Genomic DNA, 20,450 nt, shown 5'->3' on the forward strand with positions numbered 1-20,450 from the left:
TAGATTTTCTAATATGAACTCCTGCCTGGCTAAAAACATTACCAGCACCAAATATTTCTATACACAAATGTGGCCTTGTTTCAGGACCACAGTATTAGCAGAAAGAATTTAGAGTTTCAAAGATGTACTCCTGCACGGAGCACAATATCAGCACAACAAAGTTATATGCTGAAATGTGGCCTGGTGTCTCTGTCTGGACCACACTATTAGCAAAAAATGACTCATCTCCCGGAAGGTCAATTTCACAACCACACACGATCCCATATATCCAAATTATCTGACTTACAAGCAACCGCCTAGCTAGCTATCTCACACTCTCACTATCCAGTAGCGGCAGCAGGAACAGCCTCTCTGTGCTGTCACGCTGACAAAATGGTGCCAAAACAACATCTCCGCTCTTTATATGGAGAAGGACATGTGATTTAGGCAGCCAATGACACAAACCTTTGTGTCTGGATGTTGTGGATAGCTCCTGCGCCCTTTTTGGTTGCCGGAATCTGCACACATTAAGCTAATAAAAAGTAAATAAAAATTGAGACTAACAGTCCACCGCTCCTCTGACCTCTCCTCACCCCCTCCCCTCATCAAACAGCCACCCCCCCCCCCCCGCACATCATACAGCACCACTATCATAGGCAAAGTCCTAAAAAAATAGTGGAAACATGATCATTTACCGGACTTTGGCCAAATGTTGATGATTTTGAGTAAAAACGCTTAGGGTCCGAACACGAATCCGAATGTGCAATGTTTGTGCCGAATTTGAAATTGGCGAACGCTTTCTGAACATGTTCGCTCATCTCTAGTGAGAAGCTGAATTGGGGCTACAAGGGACTAGTCAGGTTTCTCACTATGGTCCCTGGACAGTTTTCTAAACCATGTTTTTTCTGAAACACTATGGCGATTCAGATTAAACATAACTGGCTGCAAACACGCAGCCAGGCTATTCTTCATGCTGCCAGTGGTTTGGCCAACCCACATTCAACTGTATCGGTAGATGCTGATACGGTTGAAAGCAATGATGGAGGAGGGAGCGTCAGATGACACTCCCACTCGCATAATTCCCTCTCTGCATCTGACGCAGCAGTGCAACGATGTCACTTCATTGCGCTATGCTGGGTCAGACAGTGGAGCTGATGAGACGCGCTGCAGAGACCGAAGCAGCGGGGGAACGAAGAGCAGTAAGTTTGTATTTATTTATATTTTTAAATCAGTAAGTACGTGGCGCCTATATTACTGGAGGACTGTGGCCGCACTATGCCCTATGGGGGCCGCAATATACTGTTTGGAGGACCATGAGGGCCACACTATATTGTGTGGAGGACCATGGTGGGGTGCATTATATTATGTGGAGGACCATGGTGGGGTGCATTATATTATGTGGGGGACCATGGTGGGGTGCATTATATTATGTGGAGGACCATGGTGGGGTGCATTATATTATGCGGAGCAGGGGCGGACATACCGCCGATGCAGCCGGTGCAACTGCATCGGGGCTCGGAGCTTCAGGGAGGCCCTTGCAGAGTGGCTAATACTGAGGGCAATCTGGCCAGTTTCTCGGACCCCCAGGCTCCGGGGGGCCCATGGCCAGATTGCCCTCATTATACACGGCGGGCAGGGAGCGATCCCTGCAGCTCCCCTGCCTATAGGAGAAAATGGCAGTGGAGCTGCAGGGATCCGTCCTCTGCTTCCTGCCCGTCCGGCACTTTCTTTCTGACACAGACGTGGGCAGCTTGATGACATCATCATGCTGTGCGTGCCTGTATCAGAGAGAAAGTTGCCGGTGAGGACAATGCTGCAGGGGAGCAAGCAAAGAGGTAAGTGTTTTTTTTTTATTTTTTTATCCAATACACTGGGGAGACTGAGGACTCTGAGGTGTGGTGAGGGAGAGCAATGATGAGGATGATGGGGGGAGAGCAATGATGAGGATGATGGGGGGAGAGCAATGATGAGGGTGATGGGGGGAGAGCAATGATGAGGGTGATGGGGGAGAGCAATGATGAGGGTGATGGGAAAGAGCAATGATGAGGATGAAGGGGGGAAAGCAATGATGAGGATGATGGGGGAGAGCAATGATGAGGATGATGGGGGAACGCAATGATGAGGATGATGGGGGGAGAGCAATGATGAGGGTGATGGGGGAGAGCAATGATGAGGGTGATGGGGTGGATAGCAATGATGAGCGTGATGGGGGGAGGGCAATGATGGGGGTAAGGTGCATAGGACATTTTATAATGAATTGAAAGGTGGGAGAAGATGCTGTCAAATTCATTATGATACCATCAAGGACTTATAATAAATGGGGGTGGGGCACAGGACAGGGACTAAGGCTACGTGCACACATTCAGGATTTGCAGGAGAACACTCTGTTGAATATCCTAATGTGTTGGCAGGAAGAACGCTGTGTAAAATAATTTTTTGACATGTTTTTGTTTTGTATTTTCCCCCACTCATTAGTATGGGTGAAATACACTGCAAGAATTGACATTATGCAGATTTTAATCTGCTGCAAATCTGCAAGGAAAAAATAAGCAATGTGTGCATGAGACATCAGGAATCTCATTCACTTTGCTTGTACTGTAAAACCTTGTATATTTTCCGTGTGCACATAGCCTTACAGCTAATTGGGGAGAGTCACAGAGACTGAATAGTTTACATTATTGGGTGGCAGAGATTATAGTTAATGGGGGACACAGTGCTGCTGATCACTTTATATTTTGATTGGTGCGTGGCTAATAGTATATCAATGGTGGGGTACATATCTGCATTCAGGGTCGCAGTGCGGATGAAACGCATGTACGTATATATACAATATATGTGACCTTGTTATTTTCTAGGCTGGAGATCATCGTGACAAGACGAGTCGTGGCCGGGAGATGTCGACATGAAGGTCTGACCAGACGGAAAAGAAACAGCAGAAAATGACTCTAATCAGATGAGACGTCAGTAAGTGTAAGTGCCTGGATGTAAATATTATTCTGTATCTGCACTGTGTGACTTGAAGTGATAATGTTATCTGGAAAATCCCTTAGGCTGCATTCTCACATGTGCTGCCAGATTTTTTTATTGGACAGCACAAGGACTTGTAGAGTTTTACAGATCCATTCACACATCCGTGAATATCACGGATCTGAGAATGAGATCCGTGAAGGTCAGAGAATGTCCTGTTCTGATCTGATTTTGAGGATCAGAATAGAACATGCTCAATGCATCTGTAAAAGCAGGCAGCACACCGACACTGCACATGGATACAGGAATGTCGCCTTATTATGCATAGGATAGTCCCTTAGTATATAGTGTACTCACTTATTATATATAGCACAGTCCTTAGTTACATACTTGTAGTTTCCTCTTTTATTATGTATAACATCGTCCCTTATTACGTACCATCTTCTCTAGTTATATACTGTATGGTGTCGTCTCTTATTATATAGCTTCCTCTGCTGTTATGTACAGTGCTGTCCCTTACAGTGTATTCTTGTTATTTTTGACAGTCACAGCGCCCTCTTTTACTAGATAGTCGTCTCTTGTTAGATATACAATGACGGCTAGTGGAGCAGCCAGCGACCAGAAGACCAGTCCATCAGCCACCTCCATTAGAAAAGAAGCTTTCCCCTGCTCCATCAGCCATCATTGCATTATATATCTAACAAGAGAGGACGGTATGCAATAAAGAACAGGGCGCTATAGATAATCTGATATGTAAGGGACGGTGCTGTACATAACAAGAGGGGGCACTGAGTAATAAGGGACGGTAATACACATAATAAAGGAGACTATGTAAGATATATATATATATATCTGTAGCTTTGTCACAATAAAAGGAGGGTGGCCCATACAGATTTCTTGCACAGGGGCCCCAAGCTGTCAGTGTCCGCCACTGATGTGGAGGACCATGGTGAGGTGCATTATATTGTGAGAAGCACCATAGGGGGTGCATTATATGGTGTGGAGTACCATGGGGGGTGCATTATACTATATGGATAGCTATGTGGGGCCATTATAATATTTGGAGGGTTATGTGGGGCCATAATATTGTGTGCAAGCAATTATATAGTGTAAAGGTTTGTGTGGGGAACTTCATACTGTGTAGGGTCCATCTTACTGTTTAAGGGCTAGTGCAGGCTATTATACTGTATGTAGGCCCATTATACTGCATGGAGGGCTGTGTGGGGGTCACAGTTGGGGATCATACTGTGTATGGGTCACCATACTTTGCATTGGGAGTTGAGGTGGGGTACAGTAGGGTCTCTTTAAGTAAAATGGTTATAAATATGAACATTTGGGCAGTGAGAACTTGGTTAACCAAGTTTTACAAAACAGTCATATTTGAGACATTTGAAAGTCAGCAAAGCTCAAATCTGTGAGCAGAAGAAATCCAGCTGCCTTACAAATCACTGCTTTGATTCTTATCTGCTACTATCTTTCATTTGCAACCTTGTGCAAATGAGTTCACTGTGAGCCACTTTAATGGAAATACTTAGGTTATTCAGAAGTGTGCATGCTCTCACTGTGATAAAGATCCACTTAGAATGAAGCCTTCAGAACCTATGAAGATATTAATAAATTATGGGAAAAGACTGTTCTAAAAGTAGAACATTTTAGGGCTGCAGATTTTGTGAGTGTAACCATGGATGTCTAAAACAAAAGGCTTTGTCATAGATTATGTGTAAAGGAATACAATCTGAATACGCTGCATTCAGCAGTCTACAAATCAGGACTCCTGCGGGGAAGTTGTACATTCACACTAAGCATTGATTATCATACATACTTTTATACAGACCCTCCAGATATCCCCCATGTGGAAATCACCCAGAAATATAAAAGAATATGTGTGCAGATGAAGGGATTGGTGTATAATTGGCTAATTTTCTAAGTATGCATTCATTGTGGCGTTCAATGTCTCATCCGGTTATTATTAAGCTTCCTTCCCCAGTGACTCTGGCATGTGCCCAGGTGTCATGGGTTTACCGTGACAGAAAGGGGTCAGAAGACCGCAGCATCTGATTTCACATACCCCTGCACTGATCGGAAGCACTTCTCCATCATATTAAACGGTGCAGGTCTGTAGCTTCTCTGCTTGGATGATCTCAGGTGTTCAGTAGCGACCACTACCCTCTCCTATATATACTCGCCTCTGGCAATCTGGATTGCCAGTATTAAGTCTTGTACTGTCTGTTGAGGAGCGGAGGGGTCGGTTGTGGGTAGAGGCGTTTTGGAGTGTTAATCTTTGACTGTTGCTAGCTGTTTTAGCTGTGTGCAATTCCTCGTCCGCTCCTATTTAGTTTCCCTACCTTTTCTCCCAGGTGTTCCCCTCTGTTGTCTGTGAGTGCATATTTGTATGATAGGTATATTCATTTATCCCTGTACGTCCTTCCTTGTTAGTCTGGTTTGTGTATATACCGTAGGGATTGTACTCACTCAGGTGCGATGTGAGGCAAACAGGAGGCATGTTCCTTTAAATGTCCAGAATGGTTTATTGGCTTCATAAACCGGTCAGAAAGTAAGATGCAAACAAACAGCCTTTAGTGCAGGCAAAAACAAAGGGTACAGTCCATTTAGCAAAGTCTCTGATAAACCGGACCTGTGGTCACACAGGTTGGTCCAGCACAAAGCTCAGTCTGGAGACAACACACAGGAGGCCTTCTCCCTCCAAACACAGACTATGTGCCAAACAACAGCCTCCATTAAATAGGCTGTTAACCACACCCAGAGGTGAGGTATGTGGGTAGCTAGACCCGCCCATCTCTTCACAGCTACAAGTAACATGGTCCCAGGTGCAGCAATTAGTCCTCTTAGTGCTTACATGCACTACAGAAACACTCCAGGTTACATCACAGAGACCAGCCATCTCTGTGATACATACCTCCCATTGACTATGCGACCATTAGCCACCTTACAATACATACACTATTACTCCCCACTTCTCTGGGTGGGGGAAGGGGGAGAGATATAGGGCTGACTCAGGAGTTCAGCAAGGTACGTGGCCCCAGCATCTTCACCATCAGAAGTAATCTGGGGAGCAGGGATAGCTAGGGCACTCCTAGCGTTAGGGACAGGGAAGGAGCCCCTGGCCCCAGGTAATCTGACAATAGAAACGTTCATCTATAACCAGACACCACTAAATGTTGTATATGCTCAAAAAGAATAGAATACACTCATCAGGATGTCATTTAATAATGCCTTTTATTGACAAAGAAAAAATATTTGAGGAAATATGCCGCAAAAACACAAAAGATAACGTACAGTATATCTAAATTTGAGAGAGAAAAAAAGAACAGCAAAATTTATAAGACACATGGCTTTTTACTGAGCGATGTGAACAGAAGTTTCTAAAATGTTACTTACCAACAAGTAGCATCTTCCGTCTAAGTCTAATATTGATGTGTAAAACCAATAAGTGGAATGGAGCACTGCAACCTTAAAATTATTTTTTCAGACACAGCGGCTTATACATTCAGATGAATGAGACTGAGTGGCAATAAAGGCACAGCCGTACGTACTTGTGAGCTACAGTGCCAGAATACAGGGGCTGTAGCCCTCACTAGAGCCCTTTGTTCTGCTAATTGCTAAGGGTATCACCCCCAACAATGACACATTGATGGTCCATCCTAAGGGAAGGTTATTAATGTATATTCCCAAGAAATCCTTTTTTTCTCCATAGAAGAGTGTGTACCAGGGGGCAATATAATTGAGTGCATTCGCTTTACAGTGGTAGAAGCAATATAAATAACAGATAATAGACATTAAAATAATAGCACACGCGTCTCTGCACATATTTCCCTTTTTCAATCGGTATAAAGACGGAGCGAGAGATCATTTGTATTTACAGGACAAAGCCGAGCCTTTACAGTCTGGATGTTATATGTGCCATAGTGTTCAGATATTCATTTCCCTGACACCACCAGATTAAATCTAGCACACTGTGTGTGTTTCTTTTCTCTGATTAATACAAAGTCACAGTGGGCTCCTGTGAAATGCAGAGTAGATCAAAGCCTCGCTCCCATTAAACCATAAAAATAAAATAATTACATACACTGTGGTGGTAGTGGGAGTAGTATTCTAGGCAGTGGCTATACTCACAGTCTGGAGAGGTTTTATCTGTGCACAGTCTGTAATACTCTTCCAAGTGCTCAACGTTCTCTTGGTTGATACTTTCTTGCAACGAGGTGTCACCGAACCTGCAATGGACAAAATTAATTAAGAAAGCTCCACTGGGAGTATCGATAAAACAATTCTTGTGATGAATGCTAGACTCTCTGGAGATCATGACAAATGAATCTAATCATGCATTTAAATGTATGTGTGTGGCCCTTATCACGTCTGTAAGAAAAACAAGCACCCGAGAATAGAATTATCTGGAATAATCTGTAATACAAAATAATGACATATTCTATAGAGAGTTCAACCTGAGCAATTGAATGCAATAGCCTCATGACAACTTTCCATATGTCCTAGTAACATATAAGGAGTTCAGATTTCTGTCTATGAGCCAATGCATAGAGCCATTTATTTGTACGGCTTCCCACATTCTCCGAGTGATAACTGCAAACCATCCAGAGGGGTTGTCCAACTCTATGTGACTGCAGACTTGTGAATCCACTCGTTGTGCGCATTGCGCACTGTGAGGATTCTCCAGAGACGACACTGGGAGCAGGCAGTCACACAACTTTCCACATGATATAGTCAGTCACCTTGTACAGATATACCATCATATGCAGAGTTAGATTTTAGCATGTTTTGACATCAGAAATCAGGAAGTGCTCAATCACACCATTTTTTCACAAAAGTAAGGTAACCAGAATATTATGAGCATTGCTGCTTATGACAACGCCCAGTTGATGGGGAGCCATCTACTTTGAGCTTTAATGCTTTATGTAGATGAGCAACTCATCTGCTCTATGGCTTTTGTTATAATCTGTAACACTGCTCGGTAGAGCTTTTCTTTGCAAGAACAAAAAGGCTAAGAGCAGGGAGTGGATACAAAGTAGTGCTGTTTTGGATGGTGTCATTTTCATTGAGGAGGTAGGAGATGGTAAATAACCATCTGGTGCTGGATCCAGACCTATCATCCAACCAAGGAGGCTTCATGACCTGTCCTGGTTGTAATGGTGCATTGCTGCAGCTCAATTTCCCAGCGAGCTGTTAAAGATATGTACTGTCCCTGTCCATAGTCCAAGAAAAAGAATTGGGATTGGTATGTGAGTAACAATAAAACTCACTATATTTCATCCGGGATATCAATAGTAATAAACTGCGATTCTATTTTAAAATAAACTGCTATTCTTACACCTTTCAGGCATTGCTGCCCTTAGTCAGAGAATATACTGGCAAAATACAAAGTACCATATATATAGGATACGATTGCACAATATGTGATCACACATCATTACCTTAAAACACCTTATATACCATAAAGTGCAGGTGCAAGAAAAGGTAAGGTAAAACATAGTTCACACATCAATGTCAATGGGCGTTTTTTTATCCAAAAGAAAACAGAAAAAAATAGATCATAAGCAAAATATTATGAAAACAGAAACATACACAGAATATGAGCTTTGGGACAGATATAGTAATCTCAAAATATAAACATAGTATGGTTCTTATAATTCATTCCTTACGGAAATGTAATATCTAATTTAATGATCCAGAAGGCTTCCCTGAGAAATAATTTCTTTTTCCAGTCATTTCCTCTATTTGGTGAAGTGACTTTCTCAAGACCAAAAAATGAAAAGCCATTTGTATTAACATTATGTACATCAATAAAATGTCTAGTGTCCCCAGAATACGTTCTGCTTCCATGGCCAATATTCTGCTGATGTTCCACAATCCTCTTTTTCAATTTTCGAATTGTGCAACCAACATATCTTACATTACAAATGTCACAGGATATACAATATACCACCTATTGTGTGTTGCAATAAAAGAATTGACTTTTAAATGATCATTAATGTTTTTTGCCTTTTAGCAAATTTGTACGTTACATTTATTGCCAGCAAAACTAAAAAAAAAAACTTTGGTTGACAACTAAGTACCTATTAAGAATTTTTTTTAATGTAAACTGGGTGACAAGATATTTCCTAACGATCGCCCTATTTTTGCCATACAATTGTAAACTTGGTTCAAAATTTGATGTAAAGTGTCATCCTGGTATAAAACATAAATATATCTATATATAATCCGTTTGATCACATTAAACTGTAAGCTGTCCCTGTCCATAGTCGTTGCTCCATTTGCCAATGGTGCTTTTCAGGCTCAATGCCAAGTCGAAAGCAATGTTCGAATCATTGTGCTCATGAAACCACGGAGCAGGTACCCATTTCTGCAAGAAATAATAGCGTCTGAGTATCTTCCAACAATGCTGAGGACACACTGTCATATGTAAGTGGTACTGCAGCAACTGCACCACCAGTAACTTGGCCAGATGGGAATTGACTCTTTCTTCGTCACATAATCAGGGATGGATATCTGTCGCTGCATTAGAGAAGTAGTAATAGTTGTGGATGATGATGATGCCACTGACTAGATACTATTTGAATATGTGGCCTATTTCAGGCATTTTTCAGGCAATAGGAGAAGGTGTAGAAGGACAGCTTGAGCATTGTTCATATTTCTGGTCAGTTTGCTTTCCCAAATTAGTAGATGACGTTGCTTCATATGCTGAAGAAGAGTCATAGTTCCTAGTCTATTAGAGTCTGGACATCTATGCTCTATTTTCCTCTTGCAGAGCCTGTACACGAGACTTTTCAGGTGCCGCTTAGCCTCCTCCACCAACAGCACATGTGGTATCACATGCTCCCGAGCTTACAACAGAAGAAGATCTGCACCAAGATCTTTTGGCTGGATGCCGGCATTACTCTCTAGTGCAGGTGCTAACACTCTCCTCTTCTGATAACATCACCTTCTCAACATGCCAATCTGGTTCCCAGGCCGTGCCCACAACACAATCATCATTATCGTCATCATTATACTTGACTAAGCTGACAGTTGCCTCAGTGTGGGAAATGTGTCCTAAGCTTCTAAGCATCATAGGTGTAGTGTGTCCTGTTGTTAAATTGGACTCGTAAAACAGGTGTGCAAAAACATACCTTTCACAGTTAAATGTCTAGATTTATTTAAAAAGATGTTTTTCCATTATTTATTTATTTTTTTTACAAAATTCAACCTCCCTTCCCAAAAAGGATCTAAAAAGAATGGTTAGGTAGGTACATGTCCAAAAAGCCAGCAACAGGGAGCTGTACAGGTGCGGCATGTCCAAATGTATTATTTTAATTTTTTTTAAACTCGTTTTGTTGAAGATTATACGACATAACAAGGTTACAGCATAGAACAAAAGAACAAACAACATTTCTCATTAATACTGTCTGGCAAAGTTAACCCTGCCCTTAACATACCATGGTTCTAATATCTTTACCAAAATCATAAGACGCCCATGTCAGGCACCAAATATCACGTGTTATCATGTTAGAATACTCCTCATCGACTGGAGGATAATGTGAGTCAAACGAGAATGAAACCAAGGCTTCCATATCTTATTACATTTTTGAGGACCGTGTCTATTTTTATATACCACTCTCTCAAAGGAAGCTGCATTATTTATAATATTGACCCAGTGTGAAATTTGCAGGGATCTTCTATCCATCTATCTTGTGTCGTGCTAAAAATAAGGTTTCCCTGAGAAGAGTGCGAGGGTAGTGAAGCCAAGTCTCCTCAAGGAATCCAAATAAACACACCCTAGGGCAGAGTGGTAACAGAGTCTTGTATGATCTCGATGAAGATAGCTATGATCCCTTTCCAAAAGTTTGCAATAGGAGGGCAATACCACATCAGATGTATACAATCTGCCACCTCTTCCCCAAACCTATGGCACCTGCAGTGGTGGATCTACCCATTTTATATAACCTGCCAGGTGTCATGTAACATTGATGGACTATATATATTTGGACCAGCTTGTTATTAATTGCCAGAGAAACATATTGTGGGGATGTCAAGGCCTCGCTCCAATCCTCCTCTGATAGGGAGGGCATCATTGTCCTCCACAAATGTAAATTTTGATTAGTAAGATAGCACACACTTTGAGAGATAGCCAGTAACAGTTTAATGTCTATATGTCTGCATTTTGGGGGATTTTCTTTTGGATTTTTGACAAGCAAGCACAACTTCTCTGACTGACACTGATCACAGATTTTTTTCTGTAATAAATATTGTGCTGGCTTTCTCCTGCTTTCTAGTGCATTGATAATCAAGAAAAAAAGTGTAATTGTAATGCAAATGCAGCAGGACAAAAGTCCTCTACACCATAGTACTGATCAATCCCACAGAGTTGGTTACTGTTGCTGCTGCCACCTCTCCTATCTCTCTCCCTCTATCAGTTGAATCTGCATTATTAGCAGACTATATTAATCTTCTTCATTGCTGCAGCTGTACAACACATTACTGTTTGGAGTATTTGTCCAATATTTTAGGGATTCTCTTGCTACCTCTATTGCTGAGCTGTGAGCTCAGATACCCTCTATCTATCCTGCATCATCTTAAAATGGCTGCGGTGTTCCTTGCCCTGGTATTTATACAGGCTCTGATGGTCCCTACTGATTGGCCTGAGATCATGTGAGTCTTTTAAGACTGCTATAGTCTTCTGCACTGTGTAAAATAGCAATCGGCATTTTTCTTTTTGATTCGTGCAAATCATATCACAAATTGTTTGGGACCAGCAAATTTCCAAAATTTCAACACAAATTCGACGTTCATAGAACCTATTCACTCAACTCTACTGAGGAACCCTTTAATGCATTAAAGGGAATCTGTCACCCCCTGGGACATATAAGTAAATGACTAAAGACAGATTTCACAAATACTGTGACAGCAGGATGATCTCATTTCTTCTGGCATATTGTGAAAATTAAAGGGAATCTGTCACCCCTTGGGGCGTATATAACCTATTAATGAGTGTCAGCGCGTCACTGTGAGCGCCTCCACAGAAGATCACCGAATACACTAGTCTGCGATCTTCTGCACAGGCGCTTGGTCTCCATTAAAATGATGGGTGGGTCAGTCCGGCTCTGATTACAGTCTGTGGTGGAACACAGGGGACGTCGCCGGCAGTGACGCGCTGACAGTCTGCCACCCATAGGGTAAAACAGGTCCTGGTCTCCGGGAAGAAGGCGGGTGGGTCAGAGAGTTCAACACACAGGCGCGAGATTACAGTGCTGCAACTGCACACCATTGGACACTGTGACGTGCAGGGGAGGTGGGTACTATTATAGTAAAAAGAGAAGGTGGGGATTCCTTATGGGCCTGGGGCCTGGAGCATTCATTATCATAAAGGTATAATATAATATTATAATATTTCACAACATCAAAACTATTAATATGGGACATACAGGTAGGTATAGATTTACATTTCTATCACCTGTATGCCCATATTAGTAGGTCAGATAAGTCCCAGGGGTGACAGATTCCCTTTAATTTTCAGAAAATACAAGAAGAAATGAGATCTCACTGCTTTCACGACATTTGTGAAATCTGTTTTTAGTCATTTCCTTACAGTTTTACTCAATAAGAGTTGCATGCTTTCTGAACGGCTCATTTACTTTTAGAAAGCTTTCTTACCTATCCGCAATTGTTTGCTGCTCATTAATTCCAACATTAAAAAGCACCGGGTAAACACTAAGCAATTTTCCATCTTTTATCTCTTGCGGAAGAAGCTCAAACATTTTAGTTGGAAGTTTGACCTCAACCTCATAGTGCCCCCTAAAGAGAAAATGTAGAAAAATGGTGGAAAATAGATTACATGCTGGATTTATCATAAGACAGTATTAGCTCATTTTACATGTCACTCTAACCCTATTTTGTGGATAACAAACACAGATTACAAGGAAGTGAATTAAACTTGTGATATTACTATTGCAATCTAGTCCTCGGGAGCACATTAAAAGTAGGTGCACCAGATACTAATACTTTGTTTTAGTGATGAAGGCAGCTATGCCAACAGAATGTAAAATAGCTTCACTGCCTGTAACCATGCAAACATATGTCGTCACAAAGGTATTGTAACCTCATTAGCATACTGTTCTATGGCTCCAAACTACAAGGAAATGGACCAGATCTGGACCTGAGGCCATTTTCACATATCAGCATTTGGAGCAGTATTTTGTACTATTGTTTGCAAGTCAAAACTAAGAGTAAAACATAAACAGTATAATGAAAAAATGCTCCTATTATGTTCTCACGGTTCACGTTTGTTTTATTTTTTTATAGCTTAGAAATACTAAGGCAAAATAGTGAGCACAATACTGATGTGTGAAAGTGTCTCTCTTTAGGGTCACATTATCTAAATGTTGCATAATTAAAGGGAATCTGTTACCATGTTTTTTCTACCTATTCTGAGAGCAGCATAGTATAGGGACAGAGACCCTAATTCCAGCGATGTGTCACTTACTGGGCTGTGTGCTGTAGTTTTCATAATATCACTGTTTTATCAGCAGTAGATTATCACATAAGGACTAGTAACCTGCTGCCATGTAGTCCTCTATATGAGTTCTGTAAAACCCAGCCTCCACCACAGATTGGCTGCCAATCAGTGGTGTGGGCGGAGTTATACAGAGCTCAGCATTCAGAGAAATGGAAGATCTGCAGCAGATACAACTGTGATTTTATCAAAACTCCAGCAAGCAGACTAGTAAGTGATACATCGTTGGAATCAGGGTCTCTAGCCCTAAAACATGCTAGTCTCAGATGGGGTAGCAAAAAACTGGTGACAGATTCCCTTTAAATGAAGGTCAGCCTTTGGACTAGGACATTGATCTCCACCTTTGGCTTGGCAATGTTGCACAAAACACAAGTAAGTTGTTTTTGATACCAACCTCTAGAATTGTGTATAATGTATACATGCAATACATTTGCGGCAAGGGAACTCTTATATTCTACATCTGGATGATGTTTGTGAAAATCCATGCACATGCTGCACAAACAACCAAATTTAAGTGATTTTCAGTCACAGACTTTACGGAAACAACTTCAAGTGAACATACCCTTAAAGGGGTTGTCCAGTCACAGAATACATATGAACTAATTTTATCTGTTGAAGATGAGAACAGCTGATCGCTGGGTGTTCTGGGTATCGGACTCCCATCAATCATCTCTTCTCAGCTTGGGTTGTGGCTGGATGTAAATAATAAATCAGGGTACACTGCGCAGACCAGCTCCATTCAACATAGGAAAATAAGGGCTAATCTGTAGTGGCCTCTACACATTGAATGGAGCTGAAGAGTGCAGCTTGGTTCAGTGTTTATATCCAGCTGCTGCTGTAACTGCAAGCAGCTAATCGGAGAGGGTGCCGGGTGTCAGGCCAAGACTGATTGGGTATTCGTGACCTAACCTGGGGATAGGTCATCAATATCTTCAGATCAGACAACCCTTTTTTAAGTTGGCCATACACATGAAATGAATGTCCCCTGAAACAACTGATTTTGGAAGGACCGGCAGACCATCTAATGTGTACCGCAGATGTTGGGGAAAGATGGGTCTTGTAATGCTCTTACCAATACTGCAGCTTATCACAGGATAGGTGATAAGTTGCTGATTACTGCAAGTCAGTCCAGTGGGACCACCTATCAGTCGGGGTCTTGAGTCTTCTGTTTGAGTGTAGTGAAAGTTGAGTATGTGCCCTACTGCTCTATTCAAAGTCTAGATGACTGATGGAGATAGCCAAGGCTGTGCTCTCCGAACTCTCAGTCCCATAGACAATGAACAGACAATAAATAGACAATGAATAGCATAGCAGTGCAGGATATCGACTGCTGCTTCATTCAAGCAGCGCCTCAGGTATTGATCAGTAGGGATCCCAGCAGAGAAACCCCAGCAATCAGCAACTTATCATCTATATAGGCGAGAAGCTGCAATAATGGTTAAACCTCTTTAAGGAAGATAAGTCACATAATTATTAACCATAACATTTGAAGTGACATAAAGCAAACAGATCATACTTCAACTGCCAGGTAAAAACATTGAAAAACAAACAAATAACTATTTAGGAATAAGACTTCTTGTTTATCGTACACGTCTGTGCCTAAATTAATTCATAAATGAAAATGTCAGTTTTATAAATGGAATTAACTACTCCAGACACAGACAACATACAAGTACAAAGATATAACTTGTGATTCAATACCAAGGAATTGATTGTGGCAATTTCAGTATCGCAAAGCACCATAACACTAATTACTTGTGAAATCTTTTGCGCTTTGAAAAACAAAATGCTTTCTTAATCTAATTTTCCAAGACGTTACAAAGGCAATGTCTGGTACAAGCAATTCTTACCGTCTCCCAGTCACAACAGGAAGAAAGTCATCCGATATAGCTTCAGTTATTTTAAATACTACGTGCCTCAAATCTGAAATGCCAACAGCCATGTCTTCCAGCATTCCCACTTCCTCACCTAGGTGCAACATGGATAACAAAAGTGACATAAAAGTGCAATTTTTCAATATAAACAACTGTATACAAACACAAACACTATATACAGAAAGTCTGTTGTAGTAGAATCTTGTATTAGATGTCGCATTGATTATCACAATTTCACATTTTATTAAATGGAATCTGTCACGAGGTTTTTGCTATGTAATTTGACAGCAGCCTGAGATGGGGACATACAGCAATTGCCAAAAGTGTTGGCACCCTTGAAATTGTTCCAGAAAATGAAATATTTCTACCAGAAAATTATTACAATTGCACATGTTTTGTTATGCACATGTTTATTTCCTTTGTGTGTTGGAACAACACAAAAAACAGAGAGAAAGGGTAAATTGGACATAATTTCACACAAAACTCCAAAATGGGCCGGACAAAATTATTGGCACCCTCAACTTAATATTTGGTTGCACGCCCTTTTGAAAAATAAACTGCAATCAATCGCTTCCTATAACCATCAACAAGCTTCTTACACCTCTCTACTGGAATTTTGGACCACTCTTCTTTTGCAAACTGCTCCAGGTCTCTCATATGTGAAGGCGCCTTCTCCTAACAGCAATTTTAAGATCTCTACACAGGTGTTCAATGGGATTTAGATCCGGGTTTATTGCTGGTCACTTCAGAACTCTCCAGAGCTTTATTACCATACATTTCTCATTGCTTCTTGAAGTATGTTTGAGATCATTGTCCTGCTGAAACACCCATGACCTAGGATGCAAACCCAGCTTTCTGACACGGAGCACTACATTGTGACCCAAAATCCTTTGGGAATCTTTAGATTTCATGATGCATTGCACACAGTCAAGGCACCCAGTACCAGAGGCAGCAAAACAACCTCAAAACATCTTTGAATCTCCACCATATTTGACTGTATGTAGTGTTCTTTTCTTTGCAAGCCTCATTCTGTTTTTCTGTTTTCTGTAAACAGTAGAATGACGTACTTGAGCATAAAGCTCTATTTTGGTCTCATGTGTCCACAAGACACTTTCCCAGAAGGATTTTGACTTACGTACATTTTGGCAAACTGCAGTTTAGCTTTTTTATATCACTGTGTCAGCATTGGGGTCCTCCTTGGTCTCCTGCCATAGTGTTTCATTTCATTCAAATATCAACAGATATTTCATGCTGACACTGATGCACCCTGTTGTAATACACACAGAGGAAATAAACATGTGTATAACAAAACATATGTTATTGCAATAATTTCCTGGAAGAAATACTTAATTTTCTGGAATAATTTCAAGGGTGACGACACTTTTGGCCATGACTGAAGATCCTGATTCCAGCGTTGTATCACTTATTTACTTGGTGCAGCAGTTATGATTGAATCACAGTTTTCTCTGTTGCAGATATAGCAGAGCTCAGTTGTTAAAGAGGTTGTAAACTACTTCATCATTGATGACCTATCGTTAGGATAGGTAATCAATGTCTGATCGGTCGGGGTCCGACATCCGGCACCTTCGCCGATCAGCTGTTCTTGGTGTCAGCGGTGGCTGCCAACAGAAATTGCTCAATTGCAGAGCTGCTCCGTCTTCTGATAGTAGCTGCAGCAGGGTATTGCACATATGCCTCATATTCAAATCACTTGGACGCGGATGTGCAGTACCCGTCATTGCCAATATCAGAAGACGGAGCAGTTCCACAACTGAGTATTTGCGGCTGGCAGTTGCTGCCGCCGACACCAGGTACAGCTGATGGTCAGGAGTGCCGGGTGTCAGACCCTGCACAAATCAGACATTGATGACCTATCCTGAAGATAGGTCATCAATGATATAATAGTGAACAACCTCTTTAAGGTGTGTATAACATCGCCCATACCCCAGATTTCTGTGTACATTATACAGTGACAGAGAGCTGCTAATTAATCAGTAGTGGGGGTATGGTTGGACTAGGAGGCACAAGGCCAGTTGTCCTGTAGTGATATTCTCCTGTAAATGAAAAACTGATTGTATTGGAACAGCAAAACACAGCCCAGTAAGTGACACATGCCTGCAATCAGAGTCTCTGCTCCTATATTATGTAAGGCAATCGACTGCAGTAGGAGCCTCCCTTTATTGCTCTGACTAATAATGTTAAACTCCACGCATTGGATAAGTATCGCCTTGTCGGATATATGTCAGACAAAAAATAGTGATAAGTGCACATAACAAAAGAATTTTTCTGTGCACTTTTTTCCTACATTGTAGTCTAAGGTCAACCCTGGGGCCATCCAGAAAAATCTTATCAGAGCAGATAGGAGGCGAAGTGGCACAGAGATTTCCTCCGATGCAATAGGTGGCCGTCACAGCCGTAGGACCCTCACCAATTGCACATTGATTGAATATTCTAGCGATATGCCCTTAATGTTTCTTCACCAATCAATTCATTCACTCATTCTTACTACATGATCGACATTCTTTTTGGAATACGCTGTCACTGTAACCGGAATTCCCATGTAAGGAGCTGGAGTGAAGTTTCCTCACTTCATAGAGTAACATTTCTTATCTCACTGTCAATGGTATTTAAAATGATTTAAGAAGACCAGAATGTAAGATATGACCCAGCCGTGTGTTAATCATCGATGCTTGCAACAATCATTCATTTAATATGCTCTGCATGTAAAGAGGAGAAGTGCACAACACTGAGCTGGTTGGACACGTTTCAGCTGACTGATTTACAGCTCACTTTAGGCTGCTGAGGTTGATGACTGATTTTCATAGCTGCTGGTTGAGTGGGTAAATCACAGCTGCAATAGCTTTAAGCAGGTATAAGAATCTAGCAAATTATGCATTCTTGTTCTTTAAGTGGCTGTGCATGGTTTCTGAAGCAAGAGAGCTATAATAATTATTCCTGGAAAGAAATTACTCAGTATGTTGTGAGCAGTTAAGAGATTATCACTTACTGATTACCAAAACCAACAGGGAAGAATTGTCATTTTGCATGGTTAATTAAGTTGAGCTTAGAGTCAAAAGCAATAGATTTGCTTATAACTAATGTGCATGACTTGTATTTTAGGTTAGGAGTGATGTTACTGGAGTTACATACTATAACCAATACTGCCCATCGTGATAAGGTTCATGGATGCATAAATATTTTGGTCCTGATTTACTAAGACTGGCATTGTTCGTAGCAGTCTTGATGAGGGGGCATACTGGAGTCAGAGGCGCCTGATTCATTAAGAGGCCATGCCAACAATTTGACGAGCAGGCATTGCCACACCCTGTGGCATCCACATATCCCTCTCATTTTGGCAGAGCTGACCAAAACTTGTCTGAAAATGTCAAAAGTTGCAAAATTCTTGCACACAATTTTCCGACTTTTCAAAGCGCATTACGCCAGAATCCTGGCAAAATCATTTTGATGAACTGGGGCCTTTGTGCTTCTGTTCTAAATTGATTATTCAAATATGTATTCAGTTTTTGCTTTACCTTTTCCTATCCATCAGGATATGGTCCCTAATTTAGTCTGACAGCAGCAATAATTTAGTTTTCTACCAGCGGCATAAAACAAGCAGTCACTATCAAAATGAAAAGGGGATAGAACCGCACAAGGCTGCTCTCTACTCTCTCCAGAGGCTCCATTTAAGTTACATGGTCACCCCCCATAGAACAGTCACCTTGGTTCCTACATATAAGATCATTATTAAATTAAATCTCCACTTTACTTGAGATTTCCACAAACTACAAAGTATAGTCTGCCACCTATAAAGTCCAGATATGAAGATCTACAGGTGCATCTCACTAAATTAGAATACCATCAAAAAGTCAATTTATTTCAGTTCAATACAAAAAGTTAAACTCATATATTAGAGTCATTACAAACAGAGTGATCTATTTCAAGTGTTTATTTCTGTTAATGTGGATGATTATGGCTTACAGCCAATGAAAACACAAAAGTCATTATCTCAGTAAATTAGAATATTGTATAACACCAGCTTGAAAAATGATTGTAAAATCTGAAATGTTGGCCTACTGAAATGTATGTTCAGTAAATGCACTCAATACTTGGTTGGGGCTCCTTTTGCATCAATTACTGCATCAATGCGGCGTGGCATGGAGGCGATCAGCCTGTGGCACTGCTGAGGTGTTATGGAAGCCCAGGTTGCTTTGATAGCAGCCTTCAGCTCGTCTGCATTGTTGGGTCTGGTGTCTCTCATCTTCCTCTTGACAATACCCCATAAATTTTCTATGGGGTTAAGGTCAGGCGAGTTCGCTGGCCAATCAAGCACAGTGATACTGTTGTTTGTAAACCAGGTATTGGTACTTTTGTCAGTGTAGACAGGTGCCAAGTCCTGCTGGAGAATGAAATGTCCATCTCCAAAAAGCTTGTCGGCAGAGGGAAGCATGAAGTGCTCTAAAATTTCCTGGCAGACGGCTGCGCTGACTTTGGTCTTGATAAAACACAGTGGACCTACACCAGCAGATGACATGGCTCCCCAAACCATCACTGATTGTGGAAACTTCACACTAGACCTTAAACAGCTTGGATTGTGTGCCTCTCCACTCTTCCTCCAGACTCTCGGACCTTGATTTCCAAGTGAAAATTGGAACTCTGGGACCTTGTGGAGTGTGTCAATGACTGCCTTCTGGACATCTGTCAAGTCAGCAGTCTTCCCCATGATTGTGGAGCCTACTGAAACAGACTAACGGACCTTTTTAAATGCTTAGGAAGCCTTTGCAGGTGTATTTTGTTAATTATTTTAATTTACTGAGATAATGACTTTTGTGTTTTCATTGCCTGTAAGCCATAATCATCAACATTAACAGAAATAAACACTTGAAATAGATCACTGTTTGTAATGACTCTATATAATATATGAGTTTCACTTTATGTATTGAAGAACTGAAATAAATTAACTTTTTGATGATATTCTAATTTAGTGAGATGCACCTGTACTTCTATAGCGTTACATAATGTTTATTTCTCCTGACACACCTAAGCCAAATTAAGAAATGTAATTGTTTTTCTTGCTAAAGACGATGGGAGCTCAGCAGACAGTTACATCG

At 41.2% G+C, this 20,450-nt stretch overlaps 1 protein-coding gene across 16 annotated transcripts in view; it reads right to left on the reverse strand.

Annotated features, from left to right (window-relative positions):
* The window catches only part of INPP4B (inositol polyphosphate-4-phosphatase type II B), a 911,138-nt gene that overhangs the window by 50,928 nt on the left and 839,760 nt on the right, over positions 1 to 20,450 (reverse strand). For all 16 annotated transcript variants that reach the window (XM_073642182.1, XM_073642173.1, XM_073642215.1 and 13 more), the window contains 3 exons: positions 15,316 to 15,433; positions 12,607 to 12,747; positions 7,081 to 7,178 (listed from right to left, as the gene is read on the reverse strand). In XM_073642182.1, coding sequence (XP_073498283.1) covers positions 7,081 to 7,178; positions 12,607 to 12,747; positions 15,316 to 15,433 — 357 coding nt within the window. The remainder of the gene's footprint in view (positions 1 to 7,080; positions 7,179 to 12,606; positions 12,748 to 15,315; positions 15,434 to 20,450) is intronic.

This window comes from Phyllobates terribilis, unplaced genomic scaffold (genome assembly GCF_046119375.1).
Source record: "Phyllobates terribilis strain yellow unplaced genomic scaffold, ASM4611937v1 Scaffold_1__5_contigs__length_1240528914, whole genome shotgun sequence".
Classification (NCBI taxonomy): Eukaryota; Metazoa; Chordata; class Amphibia; order Anura; family Dendrobatidae; genus Phyllobates; species Phyllobates terribilis.